The sequence below is a fragment of the Prorops nasuta genome, unplaced genomic scaffold, assembly GCF_024137725.1.
Source record: "Prorops nasuta isolate Cenicafe-Biocafe unplaced genomic scaffold, Cenicafe_Pnas_1.2 PNAS00003, whole genome shotgun sequence".
Classification (NCBI taxonomy): domain Eukaryota; kingdom Metazoa; phylum Arthropoda; class Insecta; order Hymenoptera; family Bethylidae; genus Prorops; species Prorops nasuta.
The window spans coordinates 8,754,119-8,770,087 of record NW_027116800.1 but is presented as its reverse complement, the minus strand read 5'-3'; the positions used below and the strand labels follow the sequence as shown (position 1 = coordinate 8,770,087).

The 15,969-nt window shown below is 32.5% G+C and overlaps 4 protein-coding genes across 6 annotated transcripts; 1 reads left to right on the top strand and 3 right to left on the bottom strand.

Annotated features, from left to right (window-relative positions):
• Positions 1-14: 14 nt before the first annotated feature.
• LOC136784906 (putative protein kinase C delta type homolog) lies at positions 15-3,747 on the bottom strand. Its single transcript, XM_066745850.1, has 9 exons — positions 3,551-3,747; positions 3,146-3,250; positions 2,614-2,913; positions 2,344-2,532; positions 1,959-2,228; positions 1,483-1,514; positions 1,253-1,338; positions 1,035-1,164; positions 15-373 (listed from the first exon to the last, which is right to left on the bottom strand). Exons 4-9 carry the CDS (start codon positions 2,469-2,471, stop codon positions 252-254), a joined length of 768 nt encoding a protein of 255 aa, XP_066601947.1. The 5' UTR covers positions 2,472-2,532; positions 2,614-2,913; positions 3,146-3,250; positions 3,551-3,747; the 3' UTR covers positions 15-251.
• Positions 3,748-4,468: 721 nt separating this feature from the next.
• RanBP3 (ran-binding protein 3) lies at positions 4,469-7,090 on the bottom strand. 3 transcript variants are annotated; one of them, XM_066746847.1, is made up of 5 exons: positions 6,953-7,090; positions 6,614-6,700; positions 6,236-6,313; positions 5,456-6,144; positions 4,469-5,363 (listed from the first exon to the last, which is right to left on the bottom strand). In XM_066746847.1, exons 1-5 carry the CDS (start codon positions 6,966-6,968, stop codon positions 5,052-5,054), a joined length of 1,182 nt encoding a protein of 393 aa, XP_066602944.1. In that variant the 5' UTR covers positions 6,969-7,090; the 3' UTR covers positions 4,469-5,051. The 3 variants fall into 3 exon arrangements, with proteins under 3 accessions (XP_066602944.1, XP_066602943.1, XP_066602945.1); XM_066746846.1 differs by lacking the exon at positions 6,953-7,090 and adding an exon at positions 6,763-6,829; XM_066746848.1 differs by lacking the exon at positions 6,953-7,090 and having other exon boundaries at positions 6,589-6,684.
• Positions 7,091-8,016: 926 nt separating this feature from the next.
• On the top strand, positions 8,017-11,893 carry Acadvl (Acyl-CoA dehydrogenase very long chain). Its single transcript, XM_066747291.1, has 8 exons — positions 8,017-8,334; positions 8,951-9,149; positions 9,240-9,458; positions 9,531-9,959; positions 10,040-10,303; positions 10,379-10,732; positions 10,938-11,150; positions 11,240-11,893. The coding sequence occupies exons 1-8, from the start codon at positions 8,264-8,266 to the stop codon at positions 11,375-11,377; spliced, it is 1,887 nt and encodes a 628-aa protein (XP_066603388.1). The 5' UTR covers positions 8,017-8,263; the 3' UTR covers positions 11,378-11,893.
• A 124-nt stretch (positions 11,894-12,017) lies between these two features.
• On the bottom strand, positions 12,018-15,788 carry LOC136785918 (leucine carboxyl methyltransferase 1). Its single transcript, XM_066747294.1, has 4 exons — positions 15,413-15,788; positions 14,649-14,832; positions 14,221-14,572; positions 12,018-14,145 (listed from the first exon to the last, which is right to left on the bottom strand). The coding sequence occupies exons 1-4, from the start codon at positions 15,620-15,622 to the stop codon at positions 13,941-13,943; spliced, it is 951 nt and encodes a 316-aa protein (XP_066603391.1). The 5' UTR covers positions 15,623-15,788; the 3' UTR covers positions 12,018-13,940.
• Positions 15,789-15,969: the final 181 nt, after the last annotated feature.

Sequence of the window (15,969 nt, the reverse complement as noted above, 5' to 3'; positions counted from 1 at the left end):
ATACAACGTTAACACTGGACGAGCCAGCGGTGGGAGGTTGCGCGAGAGTATCAGCAAACTTCGAGATCTTCGCCCTTATAAATTTTCTCTTTCTACGTTGGCCCCTAGAGTGGTGGTTGGTGACACCAGTGATGGAAGTTGTTAACTTTCCTGACCCGAAACTGGCGGCAATCGGCCTCAGACCTCGGAAGCTCAGGTGTGCGAAAAGCAAAAGCCGTTCTCACGGTTCAGGGAGCCAAGACTGACTGAGTTTAAGCCAGCGACCCAGGGTAATAATAGAATTCTAGAGTATTTGGGCTCCCAGAGTCCAGACTCGCCTGCCTAGACCATCCAATGACACCGCAGTCAGTATGCCACCATCTCCCCACGAGACCTGCGAATAATTGCAACATGCCAAGAATCCACCCAAAATTCCCCCTTCGACCACGCATATTTTCCCCTTTTACTCTCATGCCCCTACCACATTCTTACCAGCTAAGCAAGCTGCTCTAAAATCAGCTTCAATTATACCTGCAGGTTTATTTCCACGTGTGTACACTCAATTAGTAATAAATCTTGTTAATAAGCAAGTTTTGCAGTCAGCATTTATTGTTTTATAAAGCTGTAGGTATTATTAGGTATATGTATACATTTTTGGGGATAAATGTTTATCCGAGACTTAAAATTTCTTTCTTCATATCCTATTATCTTAACGATTGACCCAACAAAGAGTATTCACTTTGCTGATATAGTACAAATATCTTATTATAATTATTAGATACAGTTTAAGCCATTCTCAATATATAGTAGATAAAGACGAGTTTAGTCAGACTTGACTGAGCATGCACTGTGAAAATGCAATGTCTCATTGAGATCATACTAATTATTTTTTCGTAAATTAAAAAATAACGGGGGCACTAAATTATTATTAATATTTTGATAATATTCTAAGAAATTATAGTAATTTAACTATATTGGTGCATCGATGGTGCATCGAGCTATACGCAATTCAATTTTGTCGTTGAAATATTGTGATCTGCAAACGATATACTTACCATCGCATTTTAAACCCTGGCGAAAAAATCCGTACAACATGGATCCACAGTGATCACAAAAGGTCAGTGACATAAATGTGTGCGTTCGAAATCTATGAGGTACGTCGACTTTAAAACGTTCTCGTAAATACTGTTAAAGCAAAATAAAAAAATTAATAGGAAATACCAACAATTTCATTTACAATCTTTCATAATGCAGTCGCATTTTCTATACTTACGATAGTATTTTCTGATTCCCTTCCACTTTCCGGACATTTTGTTAATAATTTGTCATGGCATTTTTTGTGTACTGTAGTTTGACAAGCTGCAACAAAATAAATATTATTACATAATAATTTACATTCCATTTTTTTGTTACATTACTATAAACAAATTAAAATCCATATATTTATTCAATTGTGAAACATGGTACAACTTTACAAAACAGTAGTGCAGAGACAAATGTTACCTTGGCATTGATATCCTTGTTTTCCAAATCCCCTGTAATAAAGTAGAAGAGAGAAAAAGTTTTATTCACTGCATTTATAATATTTTTATATTATGAAATAGTATGAGTAAATTTGCCGTAACTTGCATGCACTCACATAGCGGATTGAAACTATTTTTAGAGCAGTGTACACTTTTGCATCAAACGATTTTGGAATTCGCATTAACGAGTTAGCTCCTAAGTAGACCAGGCGGTTTTAACTTAAGATAAAGCTGCAAGATATGCTATTTAGAGAGGAGAAGGACTGGTCAAGCTCTTAATCTGATTTAACAAAAAATTGATTATTTTAAAGAAGATAATTTCGAGAGAGAGAAATTAGGAACAAAAAAGCTTCTGTTAAAATATGCATGTATATATACTTGTTTTGAATGATTTGTTAATGCAAAATGAAACATCGTAGACATCTATATATAGTATGCTAGATAGTTTCACATTACCAAAGAAAATCTTTGCAAAATGCGCAGAAAGTTGGTTGCCTGAAGAATTTAGCCACGAACTTGTGACCTCGAACCACGTGGACTTTGTTGTGCTTGATAGCACCTCTTCTTCGCGTTATCGCTCTGCCCGCATTATTTTCTGGCTTGGACCCTGCAAACGACGAAGCAATGGCATCTCTTCGAGGAATACGCGTCCTGTACACATAAGTTTTATTGGCAGAAGTCGTTGGAGGCAAATCAGCAGGATTTATAGCTGCTGGAACTCTCGTTCTAAAAACCATCATTTTCTTATTATATATACACATGTATAGATATCAGACCCGTTATATATATATATATATATATATATATATTATAATTATTTATTTATATGACATTTTCTCACCTGTACGTGTACCCATCAGCGGTGAGGCGTGGTAAGGGGCTTCTGTGATCAACAGACTGCTTTCTCCCTGAACTGGAGCCACCGGAAGTGTTTCGGCGCTTTGCGTGAGAGCCTCCAGTGAACATCATCTTGTAGTCGATTTTACAGACATCAACGTCTATTTTATAATCTTCCGCCTCGGTGTGTCTCCTATTATTTATTTGTTGATAAATTAACAGATTTATCTACAATAAACAAAAATGAATGAAATTTTGTTCACCATTATCTTACCATGCACCAATTTTCTTTAATCAAATCTCTTTCCTGAGCTAGACGATGTATTATAGGTATCAGCCTTGATCATTATTCGCTTGTACGATTTAATGGTTTTCTTGCTATTGTGTGCTATAATAGATTTCATCGAAATAATCGTTCGGACTGTGTAAATTCAGCTGCACTTTTGTAATGCCCGTTGATGAAAGAAAAGACGAATTAGATGCGGCCGTTTCGCAAGTGACGAATCCGCACAATCGAATGAAAGCAGAACCGCTGTGAAACATATTCTGTGCGTGATCGTACAATTGCTGAAAACTGTAAAAATCAAATTTATATCGAAAGTTTATTAAAGTAATAATTGTTAATCTGACCAAACCAAGAAAAAAACAGTAAAAATTTCTCAAATTAAAGAATTATACAATTTGGTGAGTATATGGGTGTGTAAATATAAATCTAAAAATTGTAAGATTAGTTTGATAAATAAAGTGGAAAAGCTTTGTTAGAATAAATATTATTGTGAAAGCTGTAATTATTGTTTAAGAAGCACATTTTGTTGATACTCGTGAAGATAAGTTTTGCAAGAAAGCCCGTCACGACCGCGCGGATGATTGTTTAACCGCTCCTGCCTTACTACGGTCCATTCGATATTGACCTGTTTTTAAAATATATTTTTTTAAGTTTGAACACAGCCATGACTAGTAGAATAGAGTATTTCTGAGAAGAATAATAAGTTTGTTCTAGAAGATATAGGTGAAGAGGGGGGAGGGGAGGGGTGGTAGGATTTGCAAGAGAGGCTCTGTAGGTGGGAGGAGAGATTTATCACTCTCTCCCAGCTTATTGTACGCGGGCATGATAAAAGCATACTAATGAAAAGCTTATAGGCAAAGCTTGCCAGATTGAGGGAAACGGTTGGAAAAGTTTGCGAGCACGGTCTACTCATATTAAAACTTACTGTTTTTCAATTATTGTACAGTGATTATTCATTGTACACAGTTGTCTTGGAGCATTATTTACCAGCTATTACTTTTATTAATTAAACGTTACTATACGCTGTTCACTATGCAAACTAAGCAGCTTGATAAGAAAGAAATATTCAGCAGCTGAATCATGAATTCTGGTGAGCGTAAGAATTGGATTTTGACGCTTAAAACGTCGAAGGTTTGCACGAAACTCTTGATTCTATAAATATCGGACGTTGAATACCTCCCGCCATAGAATGACCGCATTGCCATCTGCTTTAAATATTGGTAACTTTATTTGAATTTTTCTCTCGTATATATATACTCTTACTCTTCATCCCACTGTCAAATTTATCTCTACCTTTATTAACTCTCCTATACACTCATTAAAAGAGCTGAACTAATGAAAAAAATTGGCGAAAAGGCACAATTGAAGGAACCAACGGGCTCACAAAGAAACAAATCAATTTTGTAAATAGTAACAAAGTATTTTATAATTATTTAATTGGGCATTTATATAATCATCATACACATTTATTCATATTTTTGAAGTAATTTTATTTATAAATATTATTTCTTAAGTACCGATAGATTAAATATAGATTTGTAGAATTTAATAGCAGAGAAAAAAAGCTTATCGCGTTCTTCTTTTATACATTAAAAGGTAAGAGCTGACATTGTATAACACTAGATTTTATTTACAACTAGAGGAAAGCATATTTATAATTGCAGTAATAATAATGACGTTTTATTGTACGTTCGCAAAAAGTTTCTCTACATATCATTATGAAGTACATACATATACAATATTATACGCTGTACAAATTATGATCATTTCATTACCTTATCAATATTATTATATGCACATACTTTTTAACATACAACTATAGGAGTGGTATATTCACCTTACAGAAATAAGAAATTATTTATTTTTCTTTCTGATACAATCATGGGTGCATTGCAGATAAATACCAAAGTATGATTGAAAAAAATAATTTATACATATATATATTTCCAAATTAAAAAATTATTGATATTACAACTAAAATAGGCTAAAGCCGAAATCCAGAAATTTTTTTGTACGTTTTACGCATGAATTTCATCAAGCTAATATAAAAGGTTTTCGAATCGACTTCTTCTAGAATCATTCACGCATATTCCCTTTTAAAAATTTCACAAACTATTTTGCTAGTTACTAAATCAATGATTCGAAAATGATCACATTGACTACAGGGATAAAAGTAAAATTTATAAAAAAAAAAAATTTGTTTCAACCTAATAATTGTCAAGCATTTCCGGTGTCGCATACTAAGGACAATATCTTCTGAGAAAAGGCACACAACTCATATCCATGATTATGTGGCGCACGTTTGAAGTACGGTCGAAAATTTCAAATGTTTCTTTGCACATTGTTTTATGTTTCAATGACCTATTATATTTTAAAAAACTAAGTCAGTGAGGGAATAATACTTGGACAGTATTATTAAATGGTTGTCAGTGATCTGTAGCCAATTTTTTTGGTTGGCGTTCTTCTGCACGTTTAAGTCTCTGTAGCAATAAGTAATGCAATTGATCAATTTCTTTCGGTGCTGCTTGTACAATAAAAATTCGGACATCGCCATGAACATCCATAGCAGTTAGTCTCAAAGATTTAGGACCAGCTCGTTCGGCTGTCATTCCAGGCCATACTTTTGTATTGAGAATTAATCGTTGTGTGCCAGCAGTACGCCCTACCAAACGAGATTCTTCATCACGGTCATTAAGCCTTAATGTCCCTCTTCCTCTCTCTTGCCAACTACTTGTTGCCTTTAATTATAATGTGTTTAATTAATTAGAGTGGTAATCAGCACTAAACAAGCTAATAGAAAAGAAATATTTAAATCAATATGTATATTTACCTTATCAAAAGCAAATAGTTTGCAATTGATTTGAAGAACATTCGTTTCTCCCTCTTCACCGGTAAGTAAGGTTACTTGACTATATTTTCTTTTACTTGCTCTATTTGCTTCCTCTAACTCTTGCGCTGCTTGTGTTAGCGTTAATCCAGGTCTACTGGAGGTTTGAACAGCTGCAGCTGCAGTAGAAAATAAAAGTTCTGATGATCCATTTTCATTTGTCTTTTCACTTTCTTCATCTTCTTTATCCAAACTTTCAGAGCTCTCTGTATCTTTTGAAACTGTAACACGTTCTTTTAAATTTTGACCAAATACAAAACTAGGAGTAGAGGCACTCGGGGTCACAGTATTTACACTATTTTCAGAATCTTTAGTGTTTGCACCTAACGGTAAAAATTTTGGTTTTATATCTTCCACTGGTTTTAATTCACTTTTATCTTCTTTTGTTGCATCTTCACTCTTCTTATTCTCTACTATATCTACATTATCCTCAATTATGGAATTATCATTAACTTTAGTAAATGGATTTTGAAATTTTGCTGGTTGTAGGACCATTTTACTAGAAGCTGTTACATTATTGCTGGCAGAACCTAATTGGGATGGCCTTAAAATACCAGGTTTTGATTTAGAGGAATTGCAAAACTCATTAACTCCAAAAGAATTTCCAAATCTTGAAGCAGTCAAAACTGGACCTGAAATAAAAACAGAGAGTATGAAAATACTTAGACTTTTAAAACAAATAAAATATGAATAAGATCACATGACATTTAATTTGTAACTTACGATGTATCTTTGTAGATATTTTATCAGGTGTTGAAGAGTTTTTATCAGTGTTTTCATCTGCATTGCCCTCCATCTTTTCTATAAGTTCAAAAATCTTATTATTGCATTGACATTGCAATGTAATTTTGACAGAAAACTAAAGATTTAAAAAAAAAATGCTTTGACTTACAAGAAACCAGAAAGCAATAAAAATTAGAATCTTTATTGTAATCTACTTCTTAGTTAGTAAGCAATATACAATTGCTACATATTTACAATTTATCACTGTCAATATAGAAATTAAATACCAATTTTGTATTATGATGCTCTAAAATTACAGTAATGAAATACAACAAAAACTTAAATAGAATTACCCCAGAATTATCAACTAAGTCTCACCATTTGCAGAATTCTCTTGGGGCTCTTCAGCAGCACTAAAATTTACAATAATTGGTGCTTGTGGACCCTTTGTCTCTTCATCGTTCCCTATATAAATCAAAAACAAACAATTAAATCTTTTACGTTTGATACATTGATAATTTACCAACATTGTATAAAGCACTTATATATATATATATATATATATATGCACATGGGCATATTACATTAATCAGGTATTTGTTAAGAATTCAAGTAAAATTTGTGAGAAAAGAATCAAATTCAGCAAATGTTTAATTTTTTGAATAACACTATCAATTGTTTTTACATTTGTTTAAGATAAAGCATTGGAAAACGCACCCCTGCAGTCCGCCATCTTTTATGTAGCCAGTGGTAGCTGAACTAGTGGTGGTGGTGGTGTGGTAGTAGTGGTAGTGGTAATACTGGTAGTCAGCTAAAGATCGAAGGTAGTGCTTCCATCTATACAATGATATAAAATACCTAAAATGTAAACGTAAAGATAAGGCAAGTTTATGAAAGGATAGGCTCGAATTTATAAACCAAACCAAGCTTGAATTTCAGCTTGGAAATTTTTTAAGGCGGAGACCGAGTTTAGCATTGTACTGAAGGTTAAAATAACACAATTAATTTTAACTAAAGACTAAGTTTAAGTTCCGCTTATGATTATAGATTCTAGCTATACAAATGTAGACAAGCAACGATCGATGTTCAGAGCTCACCAGCAGCATCTTCATGTCGTAAGAGACGTAATGTATGTAATGTATTTGTATACATTTACCGAGGAATTTTTAATACACGTTTTGATCATGAAGATAAAAGAATACAAATTTTTAGGAAAACTTATATACTTTGCTATAATTGCTATATTGAGGCATATACATATGTACAGAAAAATAGAATTTAATAGCGCATTGATGCAAGAGCAGACAACTAACGACAAAGATATAAATGGGAGTAAGCTAGAGAAACACCCTGTAGGTCTGTATCCTGTAATGCCCTGTATATGTATAAATATATGTATACTATAGGTCCGCTAGATAAAAAGATCAAATTTCTTTTTAACTTTGTAGCAATAAGATATATCAAATTTTTGTAAGACCTTTTTGAAGTGTCTTAAGTCTTTCGATTTTCTTTTGAAAGGTCTTATGCACAAAAAATTGATATTTATTTTAGTTACAAGGTTTACGAGGATGAAGGAATACAAGCTAGGAAATACAAGCACTGACGACCCTCTATATGGGCTTCATGACTCTTGGCAGTTTAGCATGCATGTATGTAGATTGCAGAATGTAGATAGATGCACAATGCAGTAAGCAGCTGCCAGCTGTTAGCAAGTGGCGCAAGTATGTACATACAGCAACTAGCACTTGCTAGCAGTTCTACACTTAATTACATTACAACTAACGTATAGATCGTATGGTATGTATACATACATGCATTGTACAATACAAGTAATCAGTTGAGTCTGTAGCGTTAGCCTGTGTTAGTCTGTTGAGACCAGTTGAGACTTGAGTTAATTCAGTCAGTCATCAGTTTAAGGCTTAAGCTAGTGGTCAATCAGACTTGAATCATTTGTCAGCCAGCTGCCATTTCGTACTTTTACTACCTATAGTACTAAAATTAATTCACTTTTTCATTATCAATATTAATATGTTTCGCATTTCAAAATTTGTCGTAAGAAGCAACAAAAGTTTAAAAAAGGTCATAGAAATTCAGTCAAGGTGAGTTACAATTTTTCCACTACTTATTAAATATATGTGTTATTAATCATTAAAAATTACCACGTCACTGTTCTAATTAAAAAAAAAAATACTCTTGATATAAAAAATCCTCAAATACTCGAACTTCTTATTGTTCTAATTCTAAGATTTAATACGATTGTTGGAAAATAAAGCAGATATTGTTTTAAGATATATTGATTATTAGTATTAAAGAATCGGAGTATTAAATGTTCTTCTTAATATTTATTAAAAAATATTGTTGATCTTTTGGCTTTGCCTTGAAAATTTTTTATATTTACGCAGTAACGAGAATTTTTAGGAAAATATCATATCTGTAACCTTTGGAAACTTGGTAGACTAATAGAGTTAGCTACTATATATAATTGAACTTTGTACCTGTTGCTTTAGCACAAATAAAATACCACTTCTATACCTTTTATATCTAAACAATGATTCTGCAAACTTAATTCAAGTTAAATTAATGAATTAATTTTCTAAAAGAAATAATAAATAATTCTTAATTAAATGATACTATTATTAGAAAGTAGGCAATTATTTTTTTTTAAAGAATTAATATATTTAACATTATTGTGTTAAAAAGAATAACTTTTTTTAGATGTTTGGCTTCAGAAGCAGTCAAGCCAAAGTCAGTGGAGAAAGCAGCAGAATCTTCCAAAGAATCCCAATCATTTACAATGAATCTTTTTCGTGGTCAGTTACAAACAAATCAAGTTTTTCCTTTCCCAGAACCCATGACGGAAGAACAAATAGAAACTGTAAAAATGTTGGTTGATCCAGTGGAAAAATTTTTTGAGGTAATACTTTTATTTTATGGTGTTTTTGTACTCAGTTTTCTTTTAAAATAGTACTGTTTATTCAATTGAATAAGGATTATTTTAATATAGGAAATAAATGATCCTGTAAAAAATGATGACACAGCAACCATAGATGAAAAAACTGCAAGTGCTTTGTGGGAACTTGGAGCATTTGGGCTTCAGGTCCCGCAAGAACAAGGAGGATTAGGCTTGACTAATACTCAATACAGTAGAGTTGTAGAAATTTGTGGCTATAATGATTTAGGTATTGGCATCACTTTGGGTGCCCATCAAAGTATAGGATTTAAGGTATATTTGGAAAACACACAGGTATTTCAAAACTAAGTATGAACAAATATTTAACCAGTTAGATTTTTGTAGGGCATCCTTTTAGTTGGAACTCCAGAACAGAAAGCAAAATATTTCCCAAGAGTAACTAGTGGAGAATATGCAGCTTTCTGTCTTACTGAGCCAACATCTGGGTCTGATGCTGGTTCTATCCGTTGCCGAGCAGTAAAATCTGCAGATGGTTCTCATTATGTGCTTAATGGAAGCAAAATTTGGATATCCAATGGTGGTATAGCTGAGATCATGACTGTATTCGCTAAAACACCAATGAAGGATAAGAAAACTGGAGAAGTAAAAGAAAAAGTCAGCGCCTTTATTGTTGAGAGAGGATTTGGCGGAGTCACTAATGGTCCACCAGAAAAGAAAATGGGTATTAAATGTAGCAACACTGCTGAAGTTTATTTTGAAGATGTCAAAATCCCAGCGAAAAATCTTTTAGGAGAAGAAGGTGAAGGATTCAAGGTAATAGTCTAAATATTGCAATAAATGCAAATATAATTTAATGAGTTAAAGAAGCTTATGGTTCAAATATATTTTCATAGATTGCCATGAATATTCTGAACAATGGACGATTTGGAATGTCAGCTTGTCTTGCTGGAACAATGCGCAATTGTATTAAAAAAGCAACAGAATTTGCAACAACCCGTGTACAGTTTGGAAAAACAATAGATAACTATGGAGGTGTGCAAGAAAAATTGGCACGCATGAATATTCTGCAATATGTCACAGAATCTTTAGCCTATACAATTTCTGGTAACATGGATAAAGGAAGCACTGATTACCATTTGGAAGCTGCTATTTCCAAAGTAAGAAAGTCGTTCCTTCTTCCCTCACTGATTTTAGAAAAAGCACATAAATAATTAAATTTACTTCTTCCTTAGGTTTTTGCTTCGGATTCAGCATGGTACGTATGCGATGAGTCAATTCAAATACTTGGCGGAATGGGGTTCATGAAAGATACTGGATTGGAACGAATAATGAGAGATTTGAGAATTTTCCGAATTTTCGAGGGAACGAACGATATTTTACGCTTATTCGTGGCGCTCACTGGAATTCAGTATGCTGGAAGTCACTTGAAGGAGTTACAAAAAGCTTTTAAAAATCCTACAGCGAATCTCGGCTTGATCGTAGAAGAAGCAACAAAAAGGGCATCTAGGGCTATTGGCTTAACCTCGACTAGTTTTGATCATCTAGTTCATCCTAATTTAAGCGATAGTGCTGTGTTATGTGCCAAAGTGAGTTAATACTCTTTCTACTAATTATCGCACAAATAGATTCTTTGTGGTGTCTTGATAAAATTTTTGTCAAATATTAACACTAAAGTTTCCATTGAACGGTCAAATTATCATTTTTATATGTAAACATGCATATATAACAAAAATTCGTCGGTATCTTTAATGTTAGTCATGTTTTAATTAATAAATAATAAAATTATTCCAGAGCATAGAAACCTTTGGCCAAGCAATAGAAGCGACTTTAGTAAAATATGGTAAAGGAATAGTAGAGGAACAATTTATTTTAAATAGAATTGCTCAGGCAGCGATTGATACCTACACAATGGCAGTGGTACTAAGTAGAGCAAGCATGTCAGCCAGTAAAAACCTCCCAACAGCCCAACACGAACTTTTAATGGCTGAGAGCTGGTGTACAGAAGTAATTAACCAACAAACATTATTTTTTAGATAAAATGATTAGATGGAGACTTATTAATAATAAAATTATTCAATTAAAATTTGTTGCAGGCTGCAAGTCGAGTTGCTTATAACTTAAAAGTCATAAACTCCCCTAAAAATCTGAAGCTCTTCAGTAATCTAAGCAGGATTTCACGTAATATAGGCGAGGCTGGTGGAGTTGTTCAGCATAATCCCTTAGGATTTTGAGTTTTTAATTTTATACAAATTTCAGAATGAACGAAATTAATGATAATTTAAAATATTAATTTTTCTAGAATTAGTATAAGTAACTTAAATCTGTGCATATAATATTAATTAATTGAAAATTAAATTTTTTATAAAGTTTTTATTTAAATATTGAAAGAAGCAATCTGCAATGCAATATTTGATAATGTTTAAAACGTATACCTAGACACATACTTTAAGGTTCTAGACAAACTTTATGGTTAAAGTTAAATTGTAACTAAAGTGGTATTGTTTCCATCATATGAACTATACCACTTTAACTGCAGTTTAACCGAAAGGTTTGTTTGAACACATTTTTCTCAGAAATGTTAGTTTTTTAAATATTCGGCCACCTCCTAACTTTTATAGCACCCTATATATTATTGTTGAGGTACAAAAGTACTAATAAAATCTATATGAATATGAAATAATATATTTTCCATACTGACATTTTTACATAAAATTAAAATTGTAAATAAATGATTACAAAGATAAGAACATGTGTTATGAATTGAATTTCATTTTTATTTAATTGTATGCAGCCATTGATATAAATCTACTAGAAAATAATTTAAGTATGATTATTATTTTCTTATTATCTGGCATAAATATTTAATTTCTCTTCTTTTTCCAAATTTTAATTAATTATATGTAAATGTAAATATCTTCGATAAACTGTTATTATTTTTTACAATTATAACATTTAAGGAATTATCTTAATTAAATATCGACGATATAAAGTATAATGCGGAAAGAATTAGTTGCTATTCCACATAACAGAAAACTATTGCTTTTAAGCTTGAGATTCAATCTTTATATTGGTACAGTAGAAAATATACTATAGCATTTATTCGCTTAATAAGGGAAAATAGGGAGAGAGACACGAGAGGAATCAAATAAATATAATGAGTTGCGGTAAAATCTCTTCAATAAATTAAATAACTGAACTAAAGCAAGAGCTGTGGAAATGAATTTTCGTTAAATAATAAAACATGGCAGTGTTTGATTGATCTTTTTACTGTTTAAGCTTGATTCTCAAACTTTTGATAATAGAAAACAAGCTGGATGATTTCTGTTAAAAACTGATGTACACAGCATAACATGCAATAGGAGTTAAGAGGCAATCAAATCTGGGTGTAAACTCTTCAATAATCCCATGACTATTAACGTCATTGTTATCGTAACCTTGTTTGGAAGAGAACAAATTTTATTAATTTATATTAGTAATACGATTGTTACTCCAGGTATATCGTACTTTTATTCAATACAATACCAAACAGTGCCACGTTACACATCTGCAGATATAAACACCTGGTACATTTTGTATGTGTTATCTTAAAGGAAAGTTTTTGATGTATTAAACAAAGAATAAAACAGCTTAGTGGATATAAATATTTCTAGCGTGCTTATATGACTCCATCAAACGGATTTCACTTAATCTTATGCTGCATTATCTCATAACCCTGATATTCCTGAATATGAAAATAAATCATTATCGATTCCTTATTATTTTTCTAAGACATGGCTAAACATATTTTATGTTTACTTACGGTTGTTGTCTTATGAAATGCAATGGATAGAGTAAAATATGTTCGTTTATATCTTTTAAAACCATTAGGGACTTGATGCTATTTGATATTAGTAAAAATATGTTTCACTCGCGACAACCGAAAATATTCCCTCCTATTTGTAAGAAACTAAATTATTACATAAAAATAAATTTCCAGATTTTCAATTGAGCTCTTAAAGAGCTAATTACGTATTCCTAATTAGTCAAATCTATAGTACTACTCTCACTGTTTAAGTAGATTCTCACTTTCGTTGCACCTTACTTTATTATATTAGATAGACGCTCTTTATTTGGAAAAAGGATCAATTTTTGTTTTCATTAAATACTTTTGTAATTCGTTATGTATGGTTTCACAGCAACTCGATAATCAATATTCAAATATATTATGTGTATATATACATATATCCATTATATCACATTTAATATTAAGGAGTGTAGGATTTCATTTTAAATTTATTCCTATAAACGTAGAAGAGAATAATGCAAATAGTAAAATATAATAAAAACATTTACATTGGGAAGCTCAATTTGTTAACTGATTATAGAGTCACTGAAACCACTGCCGCTTTTTAGATAAATAGATTCATTATTTGTATTTTCTACATAGTGCATTTCTTTAACAGTTATGTTTAATTTAGGGGAAGATAGACAGTTCGTAATTAGCACAAAAAAAAGAGTACATTTAAAGCTCTTGTAGCAATAATTAAAAACTTTCTATACATATCTCACATAAGAAAAATATTTATAAGTTGAAGAATGATAAATCTTATACAATACACGAGCATATACAGACAATTACAGATTGATCAGTCTGAACCAAACGCAAAGTTTGAAACTTACATTTTAATTGCGACTTACTGACACGACTTGTAAAATAATTTCTTCTCAGCTTAGCATATATGCATTTTACAAGCTTTTAGACTCTTAAATATATTAATATCACTACCTGGAGTAACTTATATGAGCCAGGATACTTTAGCCCTGTGCTATAGATAGGTTCTTCAATATTTGGCCATTCCAAGCAACTGCAATGCAGTAATGTTGTAATAATTGAATTAGAAGTTCACGTTCATCCAGCATTTCAACACGTTCTATTCTATTTCGATCTGTCTCAGGCAGTGAATCATAAACTTCTACCATTGTCCATGCATTTGAGCCTTCCCAGCCATTTATTGTAAAACTGAAAAGCATATTTTAAGTTTAGTCTTAAAGTTTAGTCTATTTCTTAACATTTCATAAAAATGATAAATTTTACCGTCTTTGCTGAGTTTCTAAGGATTCACAGTCTTCAACACCAGCTAATAAACAACCTCTACTGCGTAAATTGGAGAGCATTACTTGGCCAAATTTATCTTTCATATTAACTTGTTCATAACTAACAAAAATACTGTTGGGAAACTTAGATGAAAGCCATTTTAATAAAGTTGATGTTGCACTGCTATCTACATATACCAGAACACATTCAGCAAGGAATAAGGTTGGTAAATTAAAATTGACCTCCGCTTGTGTCAATTTATTAGAAAGTTCCGATATATGCCGCAGATCAATACCTACTAAGTGGTAATTGGCAGCATGTAAATCTGTGGTAGAAAATCTAATTTCTCCATCTAGAAAAACAAACTGTAGTTAAATAAAAGCATAATTAATACTTACTAAATGTAAAAAAAAGAGCTTCATTACTACCTTCTGTATTTAAAGTATCTATCAGCTGCTTGTGCTTCTTAATGTGATAACATTTTTTAGCTGTTATACTTGGAAAATCTAGCTCTATAAAATTAGCAGGAGTTTTTCCAGTATCTCTCAGTTTCCAGTAAAGGGTATCAAAGCCAGCACCCAAATTTATAATTTGACCTTTACCTCCTGACAACTGTAAGAATGAAACATTTAATAAACAATTAACTTATTTGATAATAAAAAAATGCAATTTGTAAAAAATAAATAAATACGAAATTAAATTCCTTTCAGGGGAAATAGATGTAGGATAAAAAAATAGCAGCTTCTTTGAAAAAATCATAAAACGATGACAGCAGTAGAAATAAAAAAGGAGAAAATTGAAACAAACAGATTAAAGTGATTTTACAGTGAAAATTTTCCACTATCCGACGCACTGGGCAGGTCAAGGCTGCTTCGCAACGTCCTTGAGCTTGAAGGAATAAATAAAAAAGTAGATTAAGAGAGTTTTCAAAACTAACAAAATTATTGATATTTGCAAAATGAGACAAGTAAAATAAATAGACAGAAAAATTAAAGTCATTAATAAGGATAAAGTTTATCGATAAGATTGACCTATATCGGTTTTATAGGAGTTAAGGAAAATTAGGACAGGGCCTCAGTGACCTCGGTCAGGTCAAGGTTTCCGGCGCGGAATCAAAATCAGCTGTCCTCAATTTCTAGGTTATGATGGTTGAATCAGTAATATCTATGGAAAGAGAAGTCTCTTCACTAACCTTGAGGAATTTTTCAATAAAATTCTCAATGCCCTTAACTCTCGCATAATATCCACGGTTGATTTCCGGCGCCTTCCTGGTGGGTTGCTTAACGAAGAAATTGATGAATGGATCCGACCAATATCCTAGTTGAACTGCGTACCTTTTGCACTCACTAGCGTCGTCATTTGTGGCCTGAATGGCCTCATCGTCCGCCATTTCTTTGATCATTACATCCAAAAGATATTGATAACTTTAACGAGAACTCATGGCGCTTATTTTCCTTGTCGCGATTTTTCCGCACCACAGACTCGCCCTGGACCGAAACCAGACCCAGACCTGTCACCGTCACTCCGCCGAGTAAACTCCGAGAACGGCCATATTGGATTTGGGGTTACGACCAATAGGACCAAATTGCAACTTGCAACCGTGCGAAAGTGGGGCGAACGGGCGAATCGTCACGTACACGACTTATACAATCACGTTGCACAAACATTAATGCAATCATTGCAATCAGACATAAGGAACTAACTAAAGGAGTCGACTGGAGTCGACCGATACGACCAAAATTCTTATCC